This window comes from Taeniopygia guttata, chromosome 2 (assembly GCF_048771995.1).
Source record: "Taeniopygia guttata chromosome 2, bTaeGut7.mat, whole genome shotgun sequence".
Classification (NCBI taxonomy): Eukaryota; Metazoa; Chordata; class Aves; order Passeriformes; family Estrildidae; genus Taeniopygia; species Taeniopygia guttata.
This window is the reverse complement of record NC_133026.1, coordinates 20,641,556-20,661,102: the sequence shown is the minus strand read 5'-3', so window position 1 is coordinate 20,661,102 and position 19,547 is coordinate 20,641,556. Positions and strand designations below refer to the sequence as shown.

The 19,547-nt window shown below is 40.1% G+C and overlaps 1 protein-coding gene across 3 annotated transcripts in view; it reads right to left on the bottom strand.

Moving 5' to 3' along the window:
- The window catches only part of ST8SIA6 (ST8 alpha-N-acetyl-neuraminide alpha-2,8-sialyltransferase 6), a 45,240-nt gene extending 26,590 nt beyond the window's left edge, over positions 1-18,650 (bottom strand). Inside the window, exons 1-4 of one of the 3 annotated variants that reach the window (XM_030264597.4) lie at positions 18,325-18,650; positions 17,990-18,106; positions 9,048-9,146; positions 3,440-3,526 (exon numbers count right to left, since the gene is read on the bottom strand). In XM_030264597.4, the coding sequence (XP_030120457.4) occupies positions 3,440-3,526; positions 9,048-9,146; positions 17,990-18,106; positions 18,325-18,419 (398 nt within the window). In that variant the 5' untranslated portion in view covers positions 18,420-18,650. The remainder of the gene's footprint in view (positions 1-3,439; positions 3,527-9,047; positions 9,147-17,989; positions 18,107-18,324) is intronic. The other 2 variants (XM_030264598.4, XM_072925486.1) reach the window with 2 other exon arrangements.
- Between the last annotated feature and the right edge of the window lie 897 nt (positions 18,651-19,547).

Here is a 19,547-nt window from a genome sequence, read left to right as displayed (position 1 = left end):
GCAGGATGCTACTTACACCACATTTTTAACAATGACTGACAAATACTACTGTGGGGCACAATAAATCTTAACTAGATTTCAAGACCAATGAACGAAGTCCTTGCACTTGGTCCTTGAGGGCAGCCTATGTCTGACAATGCTGATGTCACCACTACAGACACTAAAATAAGTGAAATGCCAGGAGATTGGTTCCCTGACAGAGTCTGGACAAAAACCAACCACAGAAGAGTGACTGTGGAATGGGAGGTATTAAAGAGAACATCATGGCTTGTACTTGCTTCCTTACTCTTCCTGATTTTGAGAAATGCATGTATAAACATCACATAGCCATCAAGAACCAGTGAGTGCTGCCAGAGCAACCTAGCCAAAAGCATGTGAGCCAGCACAGCAGAGCAGCTTTAGAGGGAGCCACTTGGGAAAGAGCAGCACTCTGACAACAAATGGACACATTTTGCACAGCTGCATGACAAAGCTGAGCCAGGTAGTAGAGGGTCAGCCTGGAGTCCTGCACTCTGCTCTCCAACAGTGAGTTGGCAAAAACACTGTAGTTCGTGCCAGACATGGCTGTCAGCTGTAACCCTTTTGCCAAATAAAAAGACAAGTATTTCTTTCCTGAACTCCACTTCTAATTTATATTCTTTTATTTGGCCTGGATCTTCTGGGAGAGCAGCTTACAATGAGAACGGATGTGTACTCCTTGGCACACAGTGCTGTCTTCTAGGAACACAGGAGTTACTGGCTTAGATCACATATTCCTTCACTCCACTAGCAGCGTGCTGGAAGCCAGCAGCAAAAGCTGCAAAGCAAAACACGGGAAAGCTTCTCTGAAAAATTAACTACCCAGGAGAAGCTGCTCTTGAACCTTATTAATTAGAGGTTAGTGTATGCCCTGAAGCATAAGACATTAAATCCCTTATAAATATGTATGCCTGTTCTTCAGAACTTCAGGATAATAGAGAGATGTCATAAAATTGATGCCGCACCTGAGAAGCATCTAAGCATTCACTGCATTTAACAGATGGACAAACAGGAAAAGAGTCAAGCAGCTTCTCTGCAGTCCTGTGAGCAGGCAGACTTCTGGTGGCACTGGCAGGTGAATAATGTGACACAGCTTTAAGTTTCTCCTGCTGAAGATGGCTGGCTGTAGTACCCAATTTCTGCTGCACAGCCCCTCAGAGATTAATTTCCTCTTCTGCAAATGGGTGTGTTTATCTACCTACTTAATGAGATTTTCAGACTGTAAAGTATTTGTATTACACAGCTATTACTGACACTAGGCTAAATCCAAAAAAGGAAGAGATCTACTGCCCAGTGATTATTAATTCATTTATTTCACTACAATTCTAGAACTTTTTCACCCCCATAGCTCCATTAATGCATCATTTCTCAGCTCAAGTGCCCTTCCAAAGCTAGTTGGAAGCTTAAGTCTGATAAATAAATCTAGAAGTGCTGTAAGCATGGAGATTTGGCCAGAAAATTTTATATAAAATTTGGTTTTCTTTTAAAAATCTTTTTATTTTAAAGACTCTATTGACCAACTGCTAAGAGCCTTGAAAACCTCCAGTATGGTCATGGAATAAGGACAACTGTAAAATTTTAATATCCTATTTCCAAAAAAAAAATAAACAGAGAAGACTGAGAATGAAAAGAAAGACAAGACTTACGCAAAAGCACTCATCTTGTAAAATAATCATTCACAATGCCCTGCACCAAAGCACCAGTTCTTAGTCATGTCAATGGAAATCCTCGATGACATCAAATCAGATCAAATTTCAGGAACAGAATACGTAGTACTGTCATCAGAATTGCAGGATGGGTTATGTACATATGAACTAGCTAATACTCCAGCTAGTCTGGAAGTTAAAAACCAAGAAAACCATAACAGCACAGACCTTGAATGTTGGTTCAGTAACAAGTTTGTCCAGCCTGTGCTGAACCATGGATTTTAAAAGATGGTTTTCTTCTGCTTGGTATATGAGCTAAATTAAAGTTAGTAAGATCACCTCAATGCACATAGAGTCCACACTTTTCTGGTGGCTTAGTGCATCTGACAGTTTTGCCTTTTGAATTTTTCCAGTTTGATCATTGGTTGCTTAACCTAGCTTGACTACTTATGATCCACACTCCTTGCTGGAAGCCAAAGACAGCATGAGGAACAGCAAGCATCCTGTACCTGAAGTCCAGTCTCATATGATTTTGGATGCTTGATTCCCATAGGCCTAGAAGATGTAGAACCTGGCCCAGTGCAGGGGAGACTGTATAAGTAATAAATGAAGAAGTCAGGCTGGACAAAGGAGTGGCTACAGTGCCACTGATTCAAACTCCCAGTACAGCAGAAGCAGTAGCAAACAGCTGGTATGTGGTGGCTGGTCCATTTGGAAGGAAGATGAGTTAAAAAAAAAAGAGATTTGAAAAGAAAAAGCCCAAATGCAGCAGGATGGGGAGCAGGTGAGAGCAGCTTCATATCCTGTCGACTCTGTGCAAGACACTTGCCTGTTCTGAGATGGAATGGGCTGCTTTACAGCTCCTTATCATGCTTGATAGCTCTGTGCACAGCTGAGGCCTAACTGAGTCATTACAAAGTTTCTTTAACTCTGTATTAACTCCTACATCAGTTTTGGGAAATGCCATTAGTCAGCTATGATACACAGCAAACACAGCAATTTATGTTGCACAAAACCCTTTAACTCCCCCAACCCAAAACTACTTCCAAAGGGATCATGCTGAACACATGGATATTAAGCTCTCAATAGAGTTGGAAGATAAGTTAGTTTATTTATTTTTAACAATCATGACAGAATCTTTAATTATGATCCATGTAAAAATATAAATCAAGAGAGCTTTTTTCCCTGAAGCAAATAGGGATGGCACAGTGAAGCTGTTTTTCAGAACCATCATGATTTCCAAATGAGAGTTTAGGCTTTTCAGAGCTCACCATCCCTACTGAGCATGTCCTTCTGTGCCATCCCAAAGAAGGACAGATGGAATCATGTGCTGTCATGCTCAGGGGCCATGACATGCAGTGACAAACCTAACGAGTGCCATGGGTACTTCTGCAATAGAGGCAATAGTCTTGGGGTAAGGAACACACTGCTTCATTATAGCCTTTTATCAGAGTGCCAATTCAAATGGACAAAATAAAATTATCAATACTTTTTTAACACTGTAGGGTTTATGCCAGGAATATTTTAATTAATTCAACTTTAGTTAGTTTACTACTCATTATGGTGAAGATAGATGAAATTACTCATGTAATTCTTTTATTCTACTCAGTTTGCACAGTTAAATTCCAACAAACAAGAAGAGACGCAGCATCAAAAAATTAACAGAAATTACTAAAAGCAATACAAAATTATCTGTTTAAAAGGGAATATTTAAATTTATGGCTTGTTAGAAAAATCTAGGGTGAACAGTTTTTCTATGAGACAATGAAAATTACCTGAATTTTGTCGATTCTTCTGGTTTCCTTACCCAGGTGCAGTTCTGCAGTTTTGTGACTATATGAAGATAATAATCTTCTGAGGATCTAAAAAAAGAAACAACATCAAACACTAGAATACATATGTATGTATATTTAGAAACATTTTTTAAAAACATTCAAATTATGCATTTATTAATAATAATGTGCATGATGCATATATAATAGATTGCTGTTAAAATTCCATGACCTATTTTATTTTTGTAATTTGTAGCAGCACTATCCTCATTTAACTAGCATGACCTATTAAACATCTTTTCTTCGTACTGATGTCCTAATGAACTTCAGAAAGTTTCAAAAATACATTTGTTTCAAACTTACATAACTAACCATAAATATTTTGAAGTTATTAAAAATCATCTCAAGTGCAAAATTCCAAAATAATATAAATGATTCCCCCGTACTTGGTGATTTAAACCTTAAAAGTGTTTTGAAAAGTGGCTTTTGCTGGCCAAGATGAAACATAACATTTCTTATGCCTTTTCTTTCCTTTACTTCATAGAGTCCCCAAAGCTCTATCATCTAAAGACAATAGACCAATATTTACAAATGTAATTTTCCTTTAAACTGTCTGTAAAATAAAACAATCTGCTATTTCACGTGATCCAGAACTTTGGTTACGTTGCTACATATAACCAAAAAGCTCTCCGCTCTTGAAAATCCATTAAAGAATTTAAATTTGTTCATAAGTGAAATACTTTGTAACATGAAAGTCAAAAGAATCAATATATTTTTTGCTTTCATGTTCAATGTTACTATTTCTCCCATTTGTGCCTGGATCATAACACAGGTTTTTTAAAAAACAATAACTGACTTAAGATAACTGGGGGAATAGGAAGAAAAGATGGTATGGATGTGATGACCAAAATTCCTTGGGACTCAAGTCTCCATACAAGAACTAACTTGTATTATTTTAACAAAAATAGCTTAGTGTTGAGCCAAACCATCATGAATTTATTCAAGCTGTCACTCAGAAGTGTCTATTTTGAACAGTTTTATGAGAATTGGGATGGCAAGAAATGTCAATTGTTTTTAAGTGGAACACAAAAATTGATAAAAAGCAATATATAAAAACACTCTCATGGTTGCAGCAGCAGAGGTCAATTATCTGAAAGCTTCCTTCTCTCTGTTACACATTTGAAACAAACAGATTATTTGCTTCATAAAAGGACTGCAATTGCTAAAGCTAACTCGTTTATCCTATCCCAAGTAAAATCATGTCCAATTTCCACATGGTAAAATAAATTATAATTTTAAGAGGAATGTTGCATTAAAACTGATCTCTGGCTCAAGTTTGCACCTGTGACAACATGTACAAGTTTCATCCTCCACACTTCGTAAACTCCTAATGGAACTAGAAGGTTATGACTAAACTGATTCTACTGAGCCCTTCACAACTCAAGAGAACTCAATAGGCAGAAGCAGGAAAAAACCTAGTTTCATTGCAGCTGTAGCTGATCTGACCTGGTGCAGTTCCATTCTTCCTCCTCCCAGCCCAACTGCCTTGTGGCACTATGGGTACTTGCCTCACACCACCCCTGTATTTTTTTTGCCAGGTTTTGCACTTGTCAAATGCCTTCATAGGACACTTTTAGTACCAGGGCAAAAAATAATCCAGAAGGAAAATGATATGCATGTATCTTTTCTTCTTATTGTGTTAAACCAGATAAGAAAGATTCCATCTAAGACCATAGCCAGTATAAGAAAATAGTGATGGAAATGGACAAACAGGGATCAAAGCCCTCCTATTTTGGCAGCTGCCTGCTGGTATGTTATCAGCCTTGGAACTGCAGCCATAGAAAATGTAACTACTGTTCCTGCTGAAGCTGATCCCTAAATTGAGTCACTATGTGATCAGACAAGTGTCAGTAGGAGTGCAGGGCAGGGAGTGTTTGTGGGGTGAAGGTGAGATAAAAACACAAAACCAAAATAGCCAATTCTGATGTTGAATAACTCATCTGGTTTCATTCCTTAATATAAACAAGAAATCACTCTTAGATGCTTGAACTTATAAAAAAAATTCCAGAAATTAATAGGATAACAGACCATGAAGAATTATTTATGCTATCGTTATCCAGGAGAAAAAAAATACAGAAAAAGCAAATTCTAGCTTAAAGACATTGATAAGATGAAGATAAGAGTCAGAAATGAAACGAAAAATTACCATCTATTCAGAAAGAAATTGCATGGACTGACAGTTTTTTAGTAAGTTAGAGGGAAGCATTTGGCAGGGAGAAGAATGAAAGCATAATCCATAATGTTAGTTCTGAGACCTCATAGGAAACATAGGCACTCACTGTCAGAAACTGTAAGGGCCCTCTCATACTTGTAACAGAAAATGCACTTAGGGTAAAAACACCAAGCACAAAGCAAGAACACTGCAGCCTTTCCACAGCTGTCTCTACTGGATGGAATTGCTCTTGCTGGGAGGTATCCAAGCTCACCAGTTCACATAGAAAAGCACCATTTCCAGGTCTTTACAAGTCAGAACACCAACTCTGCTCACCCTATGTATCCAGTTGAGCTCCCTCCTCTTGTGACTTACAAAGACACTCTGGTCTGTCAGAACTTGTCTTTACAGCTGGCACAGTGCCACAGGCAGCACAGACATCCCAGCACGCTGTCCTGGGGGACAGGAGCTCTCAACTGTGGCAGCTCTGCAAGGCATCTGCTCACACCAGTAAAAGGTTTCTATGAAATTAACTCCAACACAGACAATATTCCTAGAAATAATGTTTTAAAGACTCAACATGAAGTTCTGGGATTTGCTGCAGCTGGGTTTGCAGCCCAGGAAACTTTGTTTTCCTCTCAGAAAGCCAGTTTTAGCATTTCCTGCTTTAAAGGAGGCTTGGGGATTCACTTCTCTAAATGAATCAGTTCAGGTTATCAGGGAATCATTTCATGACTCTGCTGTAACCCAGACAGTCATCTTCTCCACTCTTCCATTTTAAAGAGCTGGCACATTACATATATTTCCACTGGCACCCAGGAGCCTACAGCACATATTCACTGATGCTAAAAGGGTTTTATTATTAAGATAAAAAAGGCTCAGGTAAATTGAGCTATAAAAATACATAGACAACACAATGATTACAGTGCTGAGAAGAGTGAATGAATGAAACATGGGGTATTTTGTCGTGTTTTTGTCTGCCACCTGCACCACAACCGTTATAATAATTTCCTGTCCTAGGAAACTCACTTATACTATATGAGCCTGACTAACAAATAACACCTGGAAGGCTTTTTTTTTTTTTTTCCCCAGAGTATTTGTCAGGTAAGGAGTGACCTTCTATGTTAACTGCAGTGGCTAAGGTGGAATTACTATTCACAGTCGAAGCAGTGACAAAGTATTAGTATCTTCTAATTTTTGGCAGATATCAAAAGGACAACAGCGAGGACAAAAGTGTAGCGATAGAATGGAGACAACAGGTAAAATGTCAGAACAGGCAGATGCAGTCTTACTGGTTATTTGCTAAAATTAAATACCAGCTTGAAAAAAAGGCATTTGAATTAGAAGGAAGATTGAGCAGCAGGAGTGAAGAAAGGACACGTTTCTACTAGGCAGTTTATGTTCAATATAGAAACAAATAAGAAAAGCTGTGGCACGAAATGCAAAATAAGGGAGGCTCTGTTTTGCCTCTGGACACTTCAACACTAGCAAAAAAAAAAATAAAAAAATTCAGTTTTATAAGCCCTCAGGAGATTGTACACAGGTCTTGCTCCAGAATAAAAATGGAAAACTGCTAGCGAAACTCAGCACTTCACACTTTGTCACCACCAGCACATACTTGCCATAATAATAATAACTTCCCAGTTACACAGCATTTCTTACTATCAAATCATTTGACAAGCTTTAAATCAGTATTTTTTTTTTCTTCTTCCTTCCAATTTAAGAGGCAGCAGTGTCCAGAATGTCCCTTCAAGTCTAGAACTGCAATATAAAGCATTTATATACCACGGTCACGGGTCATACATTGAAAAAGCAACAAAATCCCTGGAGCTCCTCTCAGTGAAGGTCAGTCCTGCAATATTCATGGCAAAAAGCAATCCCTTGCTCCTTTTTTTCCCAAGCATCTGTTTCTCTTCCTACCTGCCCAATTCATCTTCTGCCCCATTAAATGGTACAGCACCTTTCTGTTTAACCACAGAATAAAGGTCTTGTACTTTGTAAAGTTTCTCCCATAACCTCAGATCCAAAATGTTCTCAATATTAAGAGCTTATCTCCAAAGACTGTAAACCTCTGCAATGTGTGGGATAAACAACAGCAATTATATTGCTGTAAGTAGATTTTGAAAGCAGTATAGTGACTTTTCTTTCCCTTGGTGTTAATCACTCAAGTTTTCAGTCAACTGCATTCTTTGATCTCTGCCAGTCTATGTTTCAGCTCTTACTATCAGTGCATCAGTAACATAGTGTTCTAGCACCTTTCAAAAGAATAAACTTCAGTGATAGTGTTGCTGAAAGAGGTGGAATACTGATGGGAGAGGAGGCTGTAAAGACGGGGAAAAAAAAGAATACATAAATAAGGGGAAAAAAGAATAAATAAATAAAGAAGTAATAATAAGAGCAAAGACAAAATGCTGGGAATATGATGACTTAAAGAAAGGTGAAAGATCTTTAAATGCAATAAATAACCGAGGAGCAGGCAGAAAAGACAGAGTAAGTTTTCAAATCATCATTCAATGGTGGTTTTTTTTTGGCATTAAGGAAAAAATTGAGTTCTCCAGTACTTTGAATGGGGAAAAGCATATAATTATTTTTAGCTCATCTTTCATCTCATTCCATTTCTCTTCTCAAATGGAGGGGAGTGGGGAGGGAAGCTCCCAGCTTTAAAGACAGCATGGCACCATCCACTTTAGGCTGCAACTCAGTCATAATGGGAAGCCTTTCTTACTTTCAATGTTTTATTTATTGGTGCATCAATATAGGAAAAGATGTTACATGTCAAAAACAATGGCTGCTTCTCAGCTTTACACTTCGAAAAGTGACAAGGAATTTGAGCAGGACTGATATCAAAGTTGGATTTTTCTCCATGCCAGAAAAATACAGAACAGCAAGTTGAAACCCAAAATTAATTTGTGGTGTTTTTTTTCCAATGTGTCTAAAATTGGACTGTTAGTTTCCTGTGGACTTGTAATCATAATGCAATCATGCAACTAACCAGCAAATCTTTATACTAGTACATTTCCAAACATCCTCTAGTCAGCAATGCTGAACAGAATCATTAAATGAAATTGCTCCTAAATGGAGGAGGGTTCACCAGTCAGGGAAAAAACACTCAAAAATAAAACTATACCCCACACTTCTACTCAATATTTTTGTGAATAACTTGGAATGTGATGCAGTTAACTGACAAGAAGAAATCTTGTATTGTACAAATAAAAAAGTTAAAATCCCCCCTTGAATAAATCTTATCCATGTAAAAGAAAAAATGCAGCAAACATTGGTTGAACAAATCCAGTTCTGTTGCATAGCTCCACATTAATAAACCAAGAATTATGTAAAAAAGGACAATCTTTTACCCTTCTATTTAAAACAAACAAAGCAGAAAGGACAGCAAACACCTACCTTTTCTTTTTGATAGATGATGACAAAATGTTGTCCTGAATTGCTTTACATTTTGAAGCCTGCTCAAACTGGTAAATTCCATTTTTATTATGAGTTGTCCTGTTAAAAGTGAACAGGAGGAGAAAAAGCAATAAACTATAAAAGAGAGAACATATTCTACCAATGTTGTCACATTTACTTTGCTATGACAATAAGATTAATAACCGCTGATTTAGCTGAAAACATTACCAAGCAAATCTTATGGACTTCTATTGTGAAGCTCCTGTTATTAAAAGATAGTTTTCTGCTAGGGACTATAAAATATTTGGTTCTTTAAAATAACCATATTTCATAGTCTGAATTATATTTTCCACTTTACACTGTAATCAGCAAATGTAATTTAAAAAAAAAAAATTAAATTGAAAGTATCTTGAACATTAAGTTTTGAAGATATTTAAAATATTCTCTAGTAAAATATTTAGCAGATGTGATTTCCTAAAATTGTTGATGAAATGCAATATTCAGGGTGAATATAATATATACAGGAAAATTTCCACAGGTGAAGTGGATCTTTGTACTTTGACCTTAACTTACTGACTCAAGCATAATACTTCCTGCCTTGTTTATTCTTTATTTACACAGAAAGAACACATATTTGTAAAAGGAACCAAGGCAAGTGCCAGATAGTGATCTTTAATTCCTATGTTATTTTCACCAAACTCGTGTGTGGTCCTCTTGCTCCAGACAGCTGTTGTAGAAGGCTGAGATGTAAATTAGTAAATGACTGAGATACCAAGATCTTATTCCATTCACCTCAGTTCATCCTCTATCTATGTCCAACCTCATACAATCAACCTCTTCTAGCATCAGCCTTTACTCTGTGGATTGCTATTTATCATAAAGATTTTTCCCCTGGCATTATTTTCCTTGCCCTTTACCATGTTTTTCCCAGCTACTTTCCCCTCTTCTTTGTTTCTTTCCACTGATTCATTACAGATCCCTTGGACATTGCAGCCCATTTGCCCAAAGAAGTAGAAACACAGAAGACAGAGATGCTGTGTGCAGTTCTTAGAGAACAACTGAAACATCTCTGTACAGAGGCAGTCACACACAAAGAGAAAGGCCTTCCTGCTTTGTGCTTCTGAGCCAACACTGCTTTTACTGACAAGGATCAAAACTCCGTTGCCTTTATCTCCTACAACATGGAGACCCCTTAGCAACAAGATTTCTGACAAGCTGATTTTGAAGACCTTTCTTGGCTAAGATGCCATTTCAAGCTACAGAACCACAGAGCAGCTGAGGTTGGAAGGCATCTCTAGACGTCATCTAGTCCAAACTCCCTGCTCAGGCAGGGCCACCTAGAGAGGGTGAGCAAGGACTATGACCAGGTGCTTTTGAATATCTCCAAGCACAGAGACTCCACAACCTACCTGAGCAGCCTGTGCCAGTGCTCAGTCACCCTCACAGTTAAAAAGTGATGCCTGATGGTCAGAGGGAATCTCCTGTGTTTCAGTTGGTGCCCACTGCCTCTGTTTTATCACTGGGCACTACTAAGAAGATCTCGGCTCCATCCTCTGCACCCTCCCTTCAGGTATCAATAAGGTGTCTCCTGACCCTTCTCTTCTTAAATGCTTCAAATGAGAAGACTGACTGAAGAAGAAAGAGAAGAATAAATGCTTGTTTATTTTGCTACTGAACTGACTCTCATGGTCATAGCTGACAGGGAAGGAAAGAATCACCTTTTCTTCTTTCCATTGCCCATGAATTTTCTAGAGTTAGTCACCACTAGCAGCAATTCCCACAGGATGTAGGCTGCCAAGGAGAGAGAACAGCCCTCTTAATTTCTTCCCACCACCAATAAATTCTTCCCAGTATACACTCAGTGCCCCTGAGGAAGTATCTAGTCTATATGCCCCTTGTTGAGGAAAACAGAAGACAACAGAACATAAACCTCTATCCTTTCAGTTCTGCAGTGACTTCAATAGATAGTAACAGCTGGCACTGCCTACTGAGAGCTCCTTGGCTGCCTTTGCATACAGCTCTTTATGTCATTTTTTTCTCAAGGAGTGAAATACAAATAGCAGAAGGCTCTCAGAGCACACAGTTCAGAGCTAAGAACTCTGTAGATCTCACATAGCAAGTGCTAGCAAATATTCTGCCTACAAAATTTATGTACACAGATTTCTTGCAGCTTGGTCCGAATGGTTCTGTCTACGTAGAACAACCAGGTAGGCCCTTTCCAGTTCTCAAAGAAATTTAGTCAGCACTACATCATGCTTCCTCTCTCTTGCTCCTTTAACTCGGTTACATCAAATTATTATTCTGCAGCTGCAGCTTAAAATAAGAGCAATGGCTACAGGCAAAAGTTTAGCTGCCTAAACAGCATCTTAAAGAAATAGAAACGGAAAAAAAACCCAAAAAAAACCACTATTGATATAAGCCAAGAACACGTTACTGCTACAAATAAGCCTTTCATTATAACTAAAACCTAAGATGCTGATTTGAGAAGTGGCCTCAGCCCTTCTGAGCCACAGCTGGCCAGAAGAGACCCTGTCTAACATGTGAAGGCTGCCAGGTGGATGACCAAGGCAGAGCAGGCAGTTAGGTTTGATCAGCTCCCTGCGAGGTGTGTTAGCAGAGTGGCAAAGCACCAATATTCTTTCACAACTCTGTGCAGACAACTATTACAAGTCCTTACAACTTCCTAATAATTTTTGTCTTGAGATCTGTGGGGCAATGACTAAATATTCTTTCAAATACAAGCTTTACTCCATAGACTTTTAGTCCTTTTAAAAATTCAGAAGATCAAGGCAAGCAAGTTGCCTCATTTTTTAATATGCAATTGTTTTTAAGCAATCATATTCAAGACTTGAAACATTCAAAAAAGAGGAAGTCAGAAAAAAGAACAAAATAATTCCCTGTTCTGTTTTGTCATTAAAGCCTCATAATCACTTTTACAGCCACATCATAGATCACCAAAATGCTTCTTCTGCAGCTTTTTATACATAAAATTTACTCAACCTACTTTGTGGTGCAAAAGGTACAAAATGAAAACAATTTATTTGCAAGAGATATAAAACAATTACTAATTCCATTAAAAGTTAAATTTCTGAATTTCTGTTTCACTGTCAGAGTGGCCTCTGCTTCACGAGTGAAATCTTTTTGCATGTAGATAAAGATGGGTGTGCAAGAGGCAGTCCAGACTTCTGCTACATTATTCATGGCAAAGTTGTGCAGACATCAGACTCAGATTAAATTTCTGCTCATTTCAGACAATTGTGCAAGGCAATATTTACCATTAAATGAATTTACCTGACCCAGCAGATGACAGTCTTGCTCACTACTTAGAGCAGCACTACAGCTTCTGCAATGAAATCAGTAACGTGCCTAACAATGCAGATATCAGCTATGTTCAACTAATTTTGTGAACTACAAAGCTAAATGAGAACTTGAAGCACAAACATTCTGTTGGCTTGAACTCATAAAACTGATGATATAGGGAAATTTCAGCTGTATTCTCCCTAGGACTTAACCAATCATATTGGACTAAATCTGAAAAACAGGGGTTTTTTTAATCATATATGAACAGCTTGAGGACCACATACTTCCTATGGTAATTCTAGAAACTCAGGAAGTACACCATCTGTACTTTAATAAATCCACAGTAGATTAAGACCATGTGCCTTATCTATCAGCACATTTTTATTCTATATCTTGCTCTCAGGAAGACAAGCAGATCCTCAAACTTTAAAATTGTTTAAGACAAGATTGGAATCCACCTTTAGACAGAAATTATATGGAAAGTCCTTTTGCTGCTCCTGCAGCATTCAATCCTGAGACAACAGGGATCCTTATTGCAGGGAATCACCAGACAGAGGGGTATGTCAAGTAAGACAGCATTCTGAGGGAGCAGAAAGGTACAGGCAGGAAAAGCAAAGGCACACCCTTTAAAAACAAAACCAAACTCAACCCCAGTTATCAGAGTAGGAAAATGGGATGAGCATAAGATGGAGGAATGGCAGGGAAGAAAAAAGGCAGATGGAAAAACTGCTGCTATGAGTTATACTGTAACACAAAGATTAAAAGGTCACTCCTCTAGATGTCCCTCAAAATCAGATAGAAACAAAGAATGTGGGATGAGATAGTCAAAATTTCTCAGACCTGATCGATCTGGCAGCAGTGAAAGCAACAAAAATTTCACTTTCCTAGTAAATCCACACTTAAAGTATGGGAAAATCCCACTCTGGCTACTCACTCCACACCCAGCAGAACCAGTTGCTGCTCTTTTCTATAGCTTCTTGTTCTTGTCTGAAGGGGCACAAGAGTTCTAAACATGATCCAGCTCAGCATCTCCAGCTAAAAAGGATAACTTCTGTAGGCAAAATTGCACATTTTTATCTGTCTACCAAAATGGCACTGAATAGCATTATCCAGATTGTGAATATCTTCTGTCTTAATCTCTCCCTTGAAGGGACAAATTTATATTTGAATATCATCATCTATTCATTGAATACTATTTAAAAACCCACAATCCATACTTCCATAGGAAGGGTGCTCTTAAGTGCTGCCTTTGATACTATTTCTAATTAATCAGATGATAAGAATATAGTGATGTTTTTAAAGTTCACAACACCTTGATTAATAAGGCAATACAAAATTTAAGTTCTTGGTGAAATGGACTATAAAAATGGCTTCATAAAACCACAGGAGTAAGAATTTGTCTTGAAACATTAATCACAACAACTGTTAAACGGACTGATCCTACTATCTTTGTTCAAGTTCCTATAGAGGTATTGCTTATCTAAATAATGCTAAATCTGGTCTTTACACAAACTGCATCTTTAAATTATTTGAAAGACCCTCCAGTGCATCCACCAGGGTTATGTACAACAGATACTTTTTATTTATAAAATCTATAAACTGCATGACAGGTACAAGACAAGCAACATTCAGAACCTCATGGTAGGTGAAGTGAAAAGAATAAGGTACTTATACTAAAATCATGTTACAAGGGCACACAATAGAATGACAGAGCAGTTTCACTTGGACCAAGTAAAAAGAAACCTTTCACTACTGTCAGAACATAAATGTGTCCTGGCAGCAGCTTTCAGCTGAACACCTATTCGTTTAGACAGAACTAATACATAAGGCATGGGTTCAAAATGTGCTCCTAAAATATGTTTGCATGCATCACTTGGGAATGAAGGGGCAAAATATTAAGAGAGCACTAAAATTAATAAAGTGGACCCCCACTGCTGACTAATCTAAACCACAGCAAATTATTTGTGCAATATACTAGGCTACTCCATAACTGTGGTATTAGCCTGTGTCTTCTTTCCCTTCTGACTGCCTGAATGCAATATTTTGTTAGTAGACAAAATGTACAGGTCTCTGTAGCATTGTTAATTAAGTATAGCTGTTTATTTCCTAGGCCTGCATACAGATCTGCTGCTGAGAGAGGAATTGGAGAAATCAACACTATGGAACACTGTATTAATACTAACTTGTTTACACATAGCTTCTCAATCACTTTCTCCCACTGTTCAATTACCTCAGTGGTGTTTGCACTGTGCTTGCCTTGGACCTGCAAAGACAAAAAGCAAGCTAGGGAAATAGTAAGGGAATGCCTTAACACTGGCAACACAGACTAACAGAGTAAGGTAGTCAGTTCTTTAGGGTACTTCTGCCTTGTAACTTTTATATAAAGTATACATAAATAGTGTTATTTTGATTTCCCTTGCAGGACCTGGCATTATTTATCTGCTGCATATTCCTGGGTAGTATAATAGGAGTTAGAATTTCTGCCTAAATTCAACCTAGCACACACTAGGCCTTGTAACAAGGAAAATACTACCTAGCTTCTCTTACTATTTTCATTTTCCCCTGATAAGCACTAGCAGTATTGAGCCTTCTGTTCTACTATTAACAAACAAATATGCCTGCACAAACTCAGGTGGGGAGAGAGGAAAGGAGAGAGGGAAGACCAAGAGTCTAAAGGTGGGAAAAATGCAAGATTTCTTTTTTTGGTTGTAGTGTTGAAAATACAAGAACTATGTACTTAAGAAAATATAAATTGTACTCACAGTTACAGCTTAAAAATGGAGAGGACAGTATGAGGCATACATAGGAGAATTTGCCAGAGAACATACTACTGCAGTATCAGTGATACTGGTTCCATGAACAAGTCTGGGGACTAATAGACATACATAATAGACTAACAGCGGCCTTTCTTTTCAGCAAGAAACCCTACTAAGAGGCACAGTAGGTTGTGAAATAAGCCTAAGACTAGATGTGCAAGTAGCACTGTAGAGGCAGTCACATTGCTCCAATTAGCTAAGGCTTAACAAGAAAAAGGGGTAAGCAGTGTCCTGTAAGAGATAAACCACATCATCAAGGTTTTTTACTTAGACACAGATCTCCAGAGAACTTTAGCTGCCTAGTCACCATGTATTTAAACACTGCTGCACATAATAGCTGCCTAAATATCTAAGAGAGTCTGATCCAATCCCCTGCTTTTCATCCTTTCATCCTTCAGTTTCATCCTTTTAAAAGAATTGCTCAACGTAAAAGAACAGATTAGCTTTCAATACTGCAAGGTAACAGAATAATAGGGCCTTAGAGATTCTTTGGGAGATGTCTGGTTACACATATGCCTCCAACAGCAAAGGAAATAATGATAACAAAAAAGATTAGCTTGTGACTGTGAAGATTGTCTAGATTACTTTTACTTAGAGGTCAAGGATAGTGCCTAGGTTTTATTTCTTTTTCCTTTCCTGGAAACATCTGTGCACATCCTCATACTCTTATGCAGGAAAGGACATTGCTGCCAATAAGAGAACAATGCCATTCAAGTTATCAGGGTTGTTTAGGAGAACCACACTTCCCCACAGCACATTGGAATCTAATTCCTATTGACCAGACCATCCATCTCCATCACTGAGGGATTGGTCTGAACCTCCTGAATGAGTCCAGATGCTCTCTGGATCAAACATCTCCAGCATGGCCCTTAGCCAGGCCCAGTCCAGCTGCTGCCTGGATCAAACCCCTCCAGCATGGATCCCTGCCCAGTCTTGCTGCTCTCTGGATGAACTAACAGCTCCTGGTCAGTCCAGTCCAGCAGCTCTCCTTTCTAATTAGCCACACATGTACCACAAACTCCTGTCAGGCCAGCTTACTGAGCATAGTCACTCAGGTGAGAAAGCACATCCACTCTTGGATTCAGCTGGCAGGACATCTCCCCAAAGACACTATGGCTTCAGAGGCTTGAGTATATTGAAACTTTCTTTGATGAATTATTTACTTGACACACTTTTGCAGTCACTTAGTCATGAAGAAATACAATTTCAGGCTGACAAAAAGTAGTTGCAAATTGGTGCCAAAATCCTCCAAGTAGAATAAGGAAAAATACATATTTAAAATCACAATCTCACTTGCCCTATTACAGAGGTTAAAAAATGTCATGGATTTTCAGACCACTTTGGTATGTGTTGTTTCTTTCATTGCTCCAGTTGTGAGTGTACTAACTGGGAAATAGTTAGACTGTTCTCTGAAGTGCTCTCTGCCAGCATTTCTAGACAATTCAACTCCATGGTATAACACAGAGAGCTGAATGAAAGCAGCTCAGAAAGTAGCAGGGAGGAGCGTGAGGAGACGGGACAGGGGGAAACCACAGACATAGCCCAAAACAGAGTGAAGAATACAGTAATGGCTACAAAAAAAGAAAAGCAAAAGAGTACATACTGCAAAAAACAATATCAAGAGGGGGAAAGAAGAGAAAAAAAGCAAAAAGGGAAAAAATGAGAACAGAAAAGAGAAGCAGGCTAGAAGCTCATAACACCATGTAGGAACATTTGCAGAATTCTGTTCCTTTTCTTTCACTCTAACTTTGAAAGACGCTATAAACATACAGCTTGTGAAAATTTTAAATACTGAGGGAGAGAGCACAAAGCTATCTCATCAGAAGCATCTAAGAAATGCACTGTTAGGGTACATTGCAATCATTACTACAGCTAACATCACTTGCATTCACTTTGGGAAAGCATAGGCTGTCAAATTCAGCTAGAGTGAGTGAGATGGTGGCCTCAGTAAGGTTAACTGCACTGTCACCATTGTCTTTAACACAACCAGGACACCATAGTTTCTGTGAAAGACCCAATTCTTAAGTTCTTTCTAATTTTTATAATGCATTTTCACCATAATATATATTAACATATAATAGTCATGGTAACTGCAAAGGTAATAATGCCATATAAAGTAAAAGAAGAAAACAAATATATTTCAAAACTACTTCTTACATAGCATTGATCTCATGTGTGGATTACACCACTATCTTTTGCACTGTTTTCCTACAGTGTAGGGACTCAATAGCATGAAAACAAATCATTAGTATTGAAGTCTGCATGTTTCACAACATTTCACAGATGACTTTACAAAGTATCTTCATATTAAACTTTACAGTATAAAATAATGGGCTGTAAAGCAAAAATCTACACTGACCTAGAAGGTCAAGGCACATGATCAAGTGAATGGGCTCCCACAAAGTACAATGCCAACCCAAAACTAAACAGGCTTTATGTGTCTTGCCTTCACCCTATGGATTGTAAATGATAAATCTGTATTTTTAACTAAATACAGATTACAAAAACAATAACAGCATTACCCAGCTCCACCTTCCTGGAAAGAAGAATAAAAAGATACCTGGAACGTGTCATTCAGCAGGCACTTTTTGCATCGTACACTAAGAAAACTGCTCTACGCAATATTTTATTGGGCTCAAAACCAACGGCAGAGTGACAGCCGTCAATAAAATATCCCATGAGCAAATAATTCACAATAGTTACAGCAAAGTGCCATTTGCTCTAATAATCTCTAACGCTCTCCCTGATCAAGCTGCCCTAACAAAAGCAAGAATGAACCGAAGCGAAGGGAATTTCTGCTTTGTAGACCCGACCTCACGGACCCACCTGCGGGCGTCCAGCCCGTACCTGTTCTCGGTCCGAGGAAGGGGCGTCAGGGGAGACCTGAGGGCTCGCACCACTTTCGGCGTGACAGCCGCTACTCCTGCGTCCTCCTCCCAGCCCCTGCCAGGCGAGACGGGAAAACAAAGTTGTCAGGACCCGCCGGTGACCGCACATCACCCGGCGCGACCGGCGCCGCTCTCCTGCCCACCGCCCGCGCCGAGCCCAGAGCGAGCCGGGGGCGCCGCGCCAGGCTCCGCCGCACCCCGCGGGGCTCGTCCCGCTCCTCCGCCCTCCCCCGCCGGCTCCGGAGCGCGGGCGAGGCCGCCCGGCCGCCCTACCTGGCGCGGAGGGGCTGCTGGCCGCCCAGGCGCAGGAGGCAGCCTCCGAGCAGCAGGCTGCCCAGCGCCGCGGACAAGGCGATGACAGCCCGCATGGTGCGCTCGGCAGCGGCGCCCGGCGCAGCTACGGCCCCATAGTATTTAAGGGAGGCTGCGGGGAGGGGGAGGCGGCCATGGCAGCCACAGGGTCTCTGCGCTCCGCCCCTCGCCCGCAGCCCTGCGCCGCCGCCATCGGCTCCCGCTCCCGCCGCGGCGCGGGCCCGGCCCGCCGGTGCTGGCGGGGGGCGGCCGCGCTCGGCCGGCGTGAGGGCGGCCTGTGCCGGCGGCTGCTCGGGGCGCTTCCCGGAGCCCTTCGCTGTGTCCAGGGCCGAAATCGAGCGAGGGACTGAAAACTGCCCAAACTTTAATGGGGGAGAGGGGCGCCGTGCGGGACGGCGGCGGGGGCGGACTGCGGGGCTTGCCCGGCGCCCTGCCCCGTGCCTGGGGCAGTGAAGCCGCTGCTACTTCAATTGCTCTTTCTCTGAATTAAAAAATAATAGTCCACGTGTCCTGTGTTTTGTCTTATAAAAGCTATGCTATAAAAATATGTATATTATAGAGAAAATTACCTCACATGGAGCACTGTGTAGCTCTGCCCCCCCGCCCCTAACATAAGAAGGCTGTGAACCTGTTCAGAGGAGGGCCATGAACATGAGCTGAGGGCTGGAGCACCTCTGCTGTGGAGACAGGCTGAGAGAGCTGGGCTGGTTCACCTGGAGAAAGCTCTGGAGGGACCTCATTACAGCCTTCTGGTACCTGCAGGAGGCCTACAAGAAAGCTGGAGGGGGACTTTTTAACAAGGGCATGTAGTGAAAGGATAAGCAGGATGGCTTTAAACTGAAGAAGACAGCTTTAGATGGAATATTAGGAAGGTATTCTTTACTGTGAGCATAGTGAGGCACTGGAACAGACTGCCCAGAGAAGCCGTGGATGCCCCATCCCTGGAAATGTTCAAGGCCAGCTTGGATCAACCTGACTTAGGGGAAGGTGTCCCTGCTTATGGTGAGGGGTGGTTGGAAGTAGGTGATCACGTTCAACCCAAAACATTCTGAGTATGATTTGTAGTGGTTTTGGTAAAGAAATGTTTCTGTAGTAAGCTTGTATCTTTCTACCTAAAGTTGCATTCAGTGTTGCTTTCACAAGCCAGCCATTGGTATGAGAAACCTAGTTAGATGACAAGGTGC